The 10,495-nt window shown below is 58.5% G+C and overlaps 2 protein-coding genes and 1 non-coding gene across 5 annotated transcripts in view; all 3 read right to left on the bottom strand.

Moving 5' to 3' along the window:
• Positions 1-412: 412 nt before the first annotated feature.
• Positions 413-483, bottom strand: TRNAG-GCC (transfer RNA glycine (anticodon GCC)). Its single transcript has one exon. It is a non-coding gene; the product is annotated as a tRNA-Gly (tRNA).
• A 5,424-nt stretch (positions 484-5,907) lies between these two features.
• Positions 5,908-7,579, bottom strand: EXOSC6 (exosome component 6). Its single transcript, XM_039480417.2, has one exon. The coding sequence runs from the start codon at positions 7,164-7,166 to the stop codon at positions 6,348-6,350; it is 819 nt and encodes a 272-aa protein (XP_039336351.1). The 5' UTR covers positions 7,167-7,579; the 3' UTR covers positions 5,908-6,347.
• A 91-nt stretch (positions 7,580-7,670) lies between these two features.
• The window catches only part of AARS1 (alanyl-tRNA synthetase 1), a 32,938-nt gene continuing 30,113 nt past the window's right edge, over positions 7,671-10,495 (bottom strand). For all 3 annotated transcript variants that reach the window (XM_003939919.4, XM_010350641.2, XM_010350642.2), the window contains exons 17-21: positions 9,911-10,024; positions 9,163-9,282; positions 8,971-9,057; positions 8,506-8,619; positions 7,671-8,184 (exon numbers count right to left, since the gene is read on the bottom strand). In XM_003939919.4, coding sequence (XP_003939968.1) covers positions 7,999-8,184; positions 8,506-8,619; positions 8,971-9,057; positions 9,163-9,282; positions 9,911-10,024 — 621 coding nt within the window. In that variant the 3' untranslated portion in view covers positions 7,671-7,998. The remainder of the gene's footprint in view (positions 8,185-8,505; positions 8,620-8,970; positions 9,058-9,162; positions 9,283-9,910; positions 10,025-10,495) is intronic.

The following is a 10,495-nucleotide window of genomic DNA, read 5'->3' as shown; positions in this document are numbered from 1 at the left end:
CTTACGCCTGTAATCCCACCACTTTGGGAGGCTGAGGCAGGGGGATCACGAGGTCAGGAGAACAAGACCATCTTGGCCAATATGGTGAAACCCCATCTCTATTAAAAATACAAAAATTAGCTGGGTGTGGTGGTATGTGCCTGTAATCTCAGCTACTCGGGAGGCTGAGGCAGGAGAATTGCTTGAACCCAGGAGGCAGAGGTTGTAGTGAGCTGAGGTCACTCCACTGTACTCCAGCCTGGGTGACAGAGGGACACTCCATCTTAAAAAAACAATCCCAAAACAAAAAAATGCCGACAACAGGCTTTTTGGGAAACAGGGAAAAAACCCAAAACAAAAAACACTGAAAACAGGCATTTTGGGGAACAGAAATTAGGTAAAGAACATCATGGAGAAAAGGAAACCTCACCTTTACACTGGCCAGGAATCGAACCCAGGCCTCCTGCATGGCAGGCGAGAACTCTACCACTGAACCACCAATGCCTTGAGGAGCACGGCCTCACCACTGCAGCCCAGGTGGTCACAGGCACCACCCCACCCGGCCTGGTCTGTGTTTAGCCACAGGGAGGGGACTGGTCGGCCTGGTTAAGGGCACTTTTCTTGGCGGTCCTGTTTGGAGGCCTCCATCTCTGGCGCTGTCTCGGCCCCAGCCCTCGATGCTTGGTCCTTCCTGGCCTGGGGCGTGGGTCCCTATTCACCTACCCCAAGGCCAGACCCACCTCGCCATGGGGAGTGGGCTTGCCACCCTCTCCCGACCACAATCGGAAGCTTCCCAGGCTGCCCACCCAGACCTCCTGGAGCCGGAAAGCAAGGGTGGGAGTGGGGAGTGGCTGGGGACGGAAAGGACAGGTCTGGGGCCCAGAAAGTCCTCCATCCCGCCCCTCGTGTGCTGGCCCTGACCTGGGGGCAAGGGTGGCAGGACCAGAAAGTTGTTTCAGAACTTTACATCACCCCCACTGTGTGGACACTCCCTTTTCCCCAACTCAGGGCCCACCCCAGCTCCAGACAGAGGAAGGGCCTGAAGCTCCTGCCATGGGATCCTCAGAGCTTCCTGCCTGGGCTGGGACCCAGCCGTCCCTTTGCACGATCCCTCAACCCCTTGTGGCACAGATGCACTGGGGTGCTTGGTGTGAGAATCGGGGAACCCCACTTTTGTGAGCCTGGGCGGTTGGGCCTGTCTTCTCTCCCAGGGCCTGGAGCAACAGCCAAGGTGGCCTGGCCGACGTCCTGTCCGCCAGGGCCAGGGCTTGCCCGCTGGCCCTGGTGATTCCCATGCAAGGATCGAAGGCTCTCCTGTGTGCTATCGGGCTTTGGCTCTGACATATATCTTCCCTTTCATCTTTTGCCAGACAAAGGCTCTGGGCACCAGCAGTGCCCGGCTTTACAAAGTAGCCTTAAGGGGGGCTGGGCTCTGGCTGCCAGAAGCCTGTAGGTTATGGTGTCGTGTCCCCCCTGCCACCTGGCCTCTGGTAAGACCCCTTATCAGAGGCTGACTGGGGAAGCTGGCTTGCTGTGGTCTCCCAAAGTGACCTTGGGCGAGTCTTCAGGGGCTCTTGCCGTGAGGAAGGCGGACATTCCAAGAAAGAGTTGTGAACTTGAGTTTTTCACGTTCATCTGGGCCCCCGGCAGAGGCCCTGTCCATGGACAGTGACCCTTTTGTCTCCTTCGCTGCAGCAGCAGCAGTAGCTACCACCTGAACTACGAGCTGTGCAGAGATGACGTTCCCTGCAGGTAGGCAGCGCCTGCCCATGTCCTCCAAGTGAGCTGGTAGGGCTGGCTAGCCTGATGCTCTCTCTGTCCTGTCCTCAGGGTCTATGAATACTGGAGTATCAGCCATGGGCCTGTGAAGATCCGGAGGGCCCACAGGGGACTGGGAGTCAGGAGCGGCTTCAGTCCTCACAGGGCCTCCAGGAACAGCCCCCTGCTTTCTGGGCAGAAAAAGTGGGAGTGGGGGCCACAGCCACACCTGCAGTGTGAGGGAGCAGCCGGAATGCCACGCCAGCTGTCAGGGCAGGTCCAGAGCCCAGCTTGGGTACTGACCCCAGCCCCTGTCCCCATGATCTGGACCAAGGAGCTTCATGCCACCCAGGGGGAGCTGCGGCAGATCAAAGCCCAGGTGGACAGCCTGCTGCAGAGCCTGGAGCACATGGACCGGCGGAGGGGCCCACCCGCAGGTCTGATCCCCACATGCTGTGCAAACCCAGCTTTCCCCACTCCAGAAGATGCCCAGCCCCCAGGGCCCTGCCTGGGCCTTACCCAGTCTTAAGGTCCCCCCTCCTTGGAGTGTGCTCATTTGTCATTCCTGGGCTTTTTTTTTTTTTTTTTTTTTTTTTTTGAGACAGTTTTGCTCTTGTTGCCCAGGCTGGAGTGCAATGGCGCGATCTCGGCTCACTGCAACCTCCGCCTCCTGGGTTCAGGCAATTCTCCTGCCTCAGCCTCCTGAGTAGCTGGGATTACAGGCACGCGCCACCAGGCCCAGCTAATTTTTTGTATTTTTAGTAGAGATGGGGTTTCACCATGTTGACCAGGATGGTCTCCATCTCTTGACCTCATGATCCACCTGCCTCGGCCTCCCAAAGTGTTGGGATTACAGGCTTGAGCCACTGCGCCCGGCCCTGGGCTGTTGAGGCTCAAGGATTCTTGTGGCTTCTAGGTTGCCCCCACCCACTCAGCAATCACCTGGAGCTAGAGCCACATGTCCCAGCCCTTCCACCTGTTACCCTCTCAAGTCAAGGAGGCCCTAGGTCATTGCTGGGCATCAGGTGGCCTCTAGGATCAGCTGTGGCCTCTAAACCCAGCCACTGGCTGATGACTCCGCACAGCCACAAAGGACAGTGGAAAGAACAGGGGTCCTGGCCACAAGGGTTCCTCTTGCAGCTCTGAGTCCTCACAGAAGCCCCAGAGCCAGAGGGCCAGTCCCTGGGCAAATGGCTCTGAGGGCAGCACAGACACGGAGCAGACAGTGAGTGGCCTGGCCCTGCTTCACCATCTCCACCCTACATGTGTTTTGTTCCTCGTGGCCCCCCAGTGAGCAAGTGAGGGCCCATGGTCATAGCCGCAGCCTGCAGTGGTTAAGAGGGGGAGGTGTGCGTCCATGCCACAGAGCCATGCTCAGTAGGCTGGGCCTGGCCCTCTGTTTTGTCTCCCAGTTCCAAGCTTGGAGGGCTCAGCTATGCCAGGATTGGTTCTGGGCTGAAAAACCTTCTCCTGGAAGGCACTGGGGGGACAGAGGCAGGAGGACTGTAGAGGGAATGTCACAGGTGTACCCCAACGCCCCAGAGCCCTTGTGTGAGACCTGGCTGGTAAGCCTGTTAAAATCCAAGCCCCTCGCCAGGCACGGTGGCTCAAGCCTGTAATCCCAGCACTTTGGGAGGCCGAGGCAGGTGGATCTCAAGGTTGAGAGATCGAGACCATCCCAGTCAACATGGTGAAACCCCGTCTCTACTAAAAATACAGAAAATTAGCTGGGCATGGTGGCGCGTGCCTGTAATCCCAGCTACTCAGGAGGCTGAGGTAGGAGAATTGCCTGAACCCAGGAGGCGGAGGTTGCGGTAAGCCGAGATTGCGCCATTGCACTCCAGCCTGGGTAACAAGAGTGAAAGTCCGTTTCAAAAAAAAAAAAAAAAAAATCCAAGCCCCTCTTCTGGGCCTCATCTCCACCTGCTGTTGCTGGGTCTCCAGCTGTCCCATGGGCCATGCCCCCCAGAGAAGCTGTGGCACACAGACCCTCCTGGAACTGGTAACAGCCCTGGTGTGTGAAATTAGAGGGCTCCGAACATTCCCTGCTTACCATCACCTCCACTCTCGGTGGTCTGAGACAGGCCACACCTGGCTCACACTGTGGCTGGAGCCCTCCCCCATCCACCCACACAGCTCCGCTCTTGGCCTGCTGGGTTGGGAGGGCTCTCACTGCTGCCCAAGGCCTGAGTCACACCTGTAACATCTGAATAGGCTACATGGAGACAAATGCTTTCTTTTGCCTTGTGGTTCTGAGTTCCTAGATCTGAGGTAGAATCTAGAGTAGCCCTGAGCTGCCAAAGCTCTGGGGAAATGGAAAGCGGGGTGCAGGGAGACTAGATGTTGTGAGCTGGTGGCCCCTTCTTTCCTAGCCTCCCATGCCTCCAGCCCCTCTGCCAATGTCCTGCTTCTATTTTCCCTACAGGTGGAGGACCACGCATAGGACCAGGACAGCCAAGAAGCAGCAAGATCTCCTCCAGGCTCATCAGCTCCAGGCATTCTGGGGTAGCTCCTTTCCTTGCCTTGCTTAGGTTGTGAAGGCCTCCTCATAGCACCCATGCAACCTGAGATGCCCATTCTGGAGCTGGGTCAATAGAACACAGGGCTTGGCCAGAAAAGCAGAAGCCTTCACTGTCGCAGCAGGTTTAGCTTCTTAGGAGCTCGCATTTCAGGATGACAGCCCTGGGACTGACAGGGTTAAGAGGGAGGTGGCCTGGGACTGTGCCAGGTCACCATCCTCATGAAGCTGAGGCTGTCTTCCAAGGGACAGCTGACAGCCCACCCCCACCCCACCCCACCCCACCCCTCCCCTCAGTCCTGAGTGCAGACATGGCCACGGCTGCTCTTCACTCCCCTCCAGATGCGCCAACAGATTTCCCTGGGATCCCAGTCTCCCTCCCTGACCGAAACAGCTGGAAGGTCCTCTGCGTGCACCCCAAACCACCCTCTTGGGGCTCCAGACTCGCCATCCACTCTCCAAAGCCATCCTTCAGAATAACAGGAGCGGTCTCCACTGGTGTGACGCCATTTCAAGCCTGCTCTAGAAAGGTAAGTCAAAAGGGAAAAAAATTTCATAAATCTTTTTCCTGGTCAAAGCTTCTTGGTGTGGCTCCAGAAACTCATTCTGGTCCTTGGGCTGCCCGGCACCAGCCCTTCCCTGAGAAGCCGAGTGCAGACTGGCCCAGCCTGCCCTGCCTTCTCAATGGCAGTCACCTGGCTGCCTCCAGAGGAGCCTTGAGACCAAACCATCAGAGCTGGGAGCCACACAGGAAAGACCCCACCCTCGTGGTAAGTCAGGCCGGCTCTGCCCTATGGAGCAGCCAGGCCGTACCTGGCTTTCCTGGCAGTTCACCTGCCCTCTCCGGGCGCTGCTCAGGGTTTTCTTCCTAGGACCAAGGCGCCACGTGAAGACGCCCAGGACCCCACTTCCCACCGGCAGTGGAGGCCTCTGGTTGTGCCGTTCTCCACGTGGCCAAGGGCAGATCTGGTTTCCACCCAGAGCGAAACCCGTTCCAGCTACCCTGCCCCGAGTTGGGTCTTGCCTAGTACCAAACTAGGGTTGGGGGCTGGGGTGCACTCAGGGCGCCTCTGGGGCCATACAATTCTTCCTACCTTTTTTTTTTTTTTTTTGAGACGGAGTTTCGCTTGTTACCCAGGCTGGAGTGCAATGGCGCGATCTCGACTCACCGCAACCTCCGCCTCCTGGGTTCAGGCAATTCTCCTGCCTCAGCCTCCCGAGTAGCTGGGATTACAGGCACGCGCCACCATGCCCAGCTAATTTTCTGTATTTTTAGTAGAGACGGGGTTTCACCATGTTGACTGGGATGGTCTCGATCTCTCAACCTTGTGATCCACCTGCCTCGGCCTCCCAAAGTGCTGGGATTACAGGCTTGAGCCACCGCGCCCGGCCTAATTCTTCCTACTTTTGTGACATCTCAGCAGCTGTCCTGGCTCTGGTTCCTGTGGGGGCACCTTGGACTTCCATAAAGCACAGCACCCACACCCAGCCCTGCAGCTGTTCTTGGCAGCCCATCGGTCCTGTTCACGTTGGTCTAAGGAATGGGATCTGTTAAAGGCAGTGCGGTCACGACCCCTTGCCACCTGGGATGTAAAAACAAAGGAGCCGTGCTCTCTCAAATCCTGGACCAAGAAGAATCACAACAGAAGACGTTTTTCAGATATAAAAGTGTTTTTCTTTTGGCTCAGACACGGTAAGTGAGAAGGCACAGTCCCCTTGTCCAACCTCTCAGAAGTAGCCCAGTTACGCCAGAGGGAGTCTCTGGCTGGCCGTGCAAAGGGTCTATTCCTTAAATGACTACAGCTCCCAGGTATCAGCTTCCAGGTAAGTCCTGCTGAAGTCGTTTCCAACTTGGAAGTCAGGCTGCACTCACAGGTTTCCTCACTGGGTCGCAGCTGAGAGCCGGCTGAAGGAGAAAAGTTCCTTTAATGAGGTTTGTAAAAAGCCCTTCCACCACCACAGCTGACTGGCGCCTCGGCTCTGTTCCAGCCTCTCCAGGTGCTCTCCGGGGCTCCGGCTGCTATCTCGATACCGGCTCGAGGCCGACGGCGCGAGTCTTGGCGTGGCGTCCGTGGTTGCTCAGACTCCTGGTTCAGGGCGGGGCGACGGCGCCCCTGCGACGGGCGGCCCGCACCAGGCACTGCTGCAGCACGGGGTAGAGACGCTGGCAGCCCTCGAGGCCAAGGCGCACGGCCTCCGCCCAGCTCTCGGTCAGGCCGCCCTCCCCGCTGCCCAGCAGCCCGGCCACCTGATTCAGCACGGGCATGAGCGCCACGGTGAGACCGGCGGCGGCGCGCTCCTCCTCGAGCCGCGTGGGGTCCAGCAGCCAGGTGGGCGCGGGCCCCGGAGCAAGGCTCAGGCCGCAGCCCACCACCAGGTCGTACATCTCCACGCCCGCGTCCGCTAGGGCGAGCGCAGCGGCGGTGAGCGCGGCGGCCAGGGCTGAACCCCCGTCCTCCAGCAGCAGCGCCGACACCTCGAGCTGTGCACGCGGGTATCGGCCCAGGCGCACGGCCGGCTCCAGCGCCTCCTGCAGCGCCAGCGCCAGCTCACGCTCCTCACCGCCGCCCGGTGGAGCGCGGCGCCGGCGCCCCGCAAAGGGGGCGCGGCGGAAGTCGCAGAGCAGCCGACCACGCAGCGCGGCCGGGGCCTCGCCGCCTGCTCCGGCCGGTCCGCCGCCACGGTCGCCACCCTCGGCCTGGCGCGGGCCCGACACGGCGCACAACACCTTGGTGCCTCCTGCCTCCAGGTAAGCCGAGCCCTTGGCTTGACTCAGCAACCCCGCGCGAGCGTACACGGGTCGCAGCCGCGTCGGGTCGCGGGCGGCGGGCGCTTCCTCTTCGTCGGCCGCGTACAGCTGCGGCGGCTGCGATTCCTCCGGGCCACGTATGCGGCGGTGGTCCCCAGGCATGGCGGCGCCTAGCGTGCGACCCGCTTCCGCCCGCTGCCGCAACGCGCACACCAGCTCTTCCGCTGCTTAAAGACGCGCGCCTGCGCGAAGGATGCCGGGTGGGGGGAGCAGCGGGCTTCGCTATAGCGCCCCCTGAAGGCCCGGAGGGAGAACGGCCGGCGTCCTCAACGCCCTGGTGCCGCTAGTGCAGGGTTGATGGCGTTCATCCATCCAGCTGGGAAGGGGGGAGCTCTTTAAAGGTCCCAAGATTCCAGTGCAACCCTCATCTTCTATTGAATTATGAATACCTTCCTCTGTCACCTCAACTATTTGGCTTCCATCGCCACAAACGTTTGAGGCAACCCCAGGGGCTACTCCCAAAATTCGGAGTTCTGGGGCTGGACACAGTGAATACTACAGCAGCTAGCAGGAGTCACAGCATTTATTGTAGACAGACAGCAGGGGCCAAGGGCTATGGAAACGGCGAGCCCCCATTGGGAATGCGGAGAGATCATGCGGCATCAATTATTGCACATGGTCCTTTATTCTCTGCAGCAAAAATGATTCCCATTTGCTGACCCAGACAGCTCAGGTCTCGAGAGCTGTCTGCTCTAGATGCGTGTGGATGCACAACAGCAATGCTGGGGTAGTGGTTCTAGACAGATGGCACTGACGTGGAGGGCTCAGGGCAGACATATAAGGAGCACTGAGTCACAGGACCTCTTCCAGTTACTGCGGGTTTAGGAGGATGGTGGGAGCTCTTTAAAGGTCCCAAGATTCCAATGTTCTTATAGCAGAAGAGGAACTCCTGGCTGGACCTATGGATCCAGTGCGAAACGCCTCCTTCCCCACCTCAGTTCTTCACATCGCTGAGGCGCAGCTGGGCAAACGAAGTGGCCAGCTGCAGCGCTTCCTGGAGGCAGCCAACGTTCTTGCCTGTGGCCTGCGCAGACACATCCTTGCCACCACCTTTACCATCCATCAGGCCTGATACCTGCTGCACCCACTCGCTGGCTTTTAGGCCCCTATTGGCTGCATTCTGGAAGGTAAGGGGAAGGTGGAGTTAGAACAGAGGGTAAATGAGTGAGGAATGGAGGAAAATAAATCGTGCAGGAGCCATCCTCCACTCCTGCCCAGTGGGGATGCTGCTGGTAGCCGAGACACAGTTAATGGCTGGTAAAGGGGGCAGTCATAGCCACGGCCAGGAAAGGACAGAGTGGCAAAGCCAAGTATCAACCAGACATCTTCACCAATGAGAAGGCCTGGGTAAAGGGCAACAGCTGCCCAGTTTCAAATGCCGATTGTACACACACAGGACCCACACTGCCCCTTGGTGTGAAAAGTCGTAGGCAGTTCTGACCTGGGGGACTTGACACAAGCACGTGATTTTGCCAGCCTCGTTGTCCACAGTGAAGAGCATGGCAGACGTCTGAGGGGAGTGCATCTTGAAGAGCTTCAAAGCTTCATTCAGGGCCTGCGGGGAAGAGCTGGCTCAGGCCATGGTGCTGGAGCAGGAACCCTGCTCTCCACTCAGGTGAGAGTGTGCAGTCCACAGAAAGACCGCCACACACCCCACCCCTTCCCAGAGCAGGTGCTGTCTAGGCTTAGGTGGAAGACCCCAGCCCACACCCAGCCCAGGCATGCCCATCACATGCAGGGAGCTGCTCCTCTTCCCACCCAGAGCCAGATCACTCCATGGCTCAGCCCCACCTAAATCCCAGACAGGGGGCCCCTAGGCATCCCCTTGGCTAAGAGCCACAGAGGCCATTATCAGCTGCCCGAGGGCTGCTGCACCCCAGGATAAGGGCCCCAGTCCCTAGGTTACCTTGGCTGAGGCACCACTCTCCATCTCCAGGATGACAAGGGGCTGGTTGGGGTTGCTGTCAATAAGCTGCTTTGTCTTCTCCAATACCTGCAAGAAGAAAGTCCAGAAAAACAGCAGGCTCTGAAACCCAGGCCCAATCCTGCTGGCCTTTCCCTAGGAACCGCTCTGGCCACCGGCACTGCCAGGACTCACTCGCTTCTGGACATCAGCTTTGCTGGCACGGTCCAGGTCATCCATGACCTTCTTTAGGGATTTGAGAGTCTCCCGCAATTCGTCCTTCTGCCACTGGGGGATGACTGCGGTGGCCATCACCTAGAACCAGAAGACGGTATGAATCTGGGCCACAAATTGCTGGGATGTCAGGGTTCAGCCCCCTCAGCCCTGCCTAAACCCAAGTCCTCCCTGACTAGTGTTCTGGAAAGGAGAGAGAAAACACAAAGGTGTCTTCAGGCTTTGAGATCAGTCCCTTCAAGAGCAGTTGTGGCAGCCGAAACAAGCACGGCTAGAGAGAAAGGAGCAGTAGAGAGCCGGGCTCTCGAGTCAGGCCTGCTCCTTACCAGGTTGGGAACAGCCTGTGATGGGCTTCCTCACAGCCTGCAATGTGAATAAACGCGAGGTAGGCTAGGAAGCAGAGGGCGTCTTCAGCTCCTCTCCCACCTCCCTCCACCCCAGTGCCCACACGTGCGGGGGAAGAACTCTCCTGCTAGCAGCAATGAGAGCAGCAGGCAGTGTCCAGGGTCAAAGGCCAGGACCCATAGGGTACCTGCTACAAGGCTGCTGGACAGTAACAGTCAGCACAAAGGCCCATTCCAAGAACCACGGCCTGACTGATTACAGGAGATTTCCTGAAGAGAGGGCATGCCTCATGCATCAGGCCCTGGGGAAGGAGGGAGGGAAGGAGGAAGGGATGGACAGATGGAGAAAGGGAGCCCACCCCTACCTCTCCAAGGTCAGCGATCTCCCTCTGCACATCCTTGTTTGGAGCAGTCTGGGCCCTCACTTTGGCTTCCATGACAGAGAGAGATGTCCTCAGGCTCTCTGCTTTCCTGAGGGCCTGGGAGGGGACACCAGGTCAACCCCAGGCAGGGCTGAGTCAGCCTCACTATCTGGTGTGGGGGCAGTGCAGGAAGCCCCAGCGGCAGGCCAGGCAGCAGCACATCCCACCATACCGAAAGTGTCTCTAGGGAGCAGATGCTGGCAGCCCCAGCAAGGAACACAGTGTTCACATGCACATTGGCAAAGGCTATACCCAACTCAGACTCAGGGGTAATCAAGCTCAAGCATCAGGAGCCCCTTTCAACCCAGGAGTGGCCACGCCTGGGGCTTCAGCAGTAGTCAGACATAAGCCCCAGTTTCCAAGACAGAGCATCCATCCTCTACTGCATGGCTTCAGACTAAACATGCCCCTAGGGGTACACAGATCAGTGCTGGGGGCCCTGAAGCCACACCAACTCTATCTTCCCCTCCTCCATATGGAGACAGTAGGGAGTAGATGGCCAGATTCACATGTTTTAAAAGACTAAAC

This window comes from Saimiri boliviensis, chromosome 1, assembly GCF_048565385.1.
Source record: "Saimiri boliviensis isolate mSaiBol1 chromosome 1, mSaiBol1.pri, whole genome shotgun sequence".
Lineage (NCBI taxonomy): Eukaryota > Metazoa > Chordata > Mammalia > Primates > Cebidae > Saimiri > Saimiri boliviensis.
The sequence above is the reverse complement of the archived record's forward strand: the minus strand, read 5'-3'. Positions and strand labels throughout refer to the sequence as shown.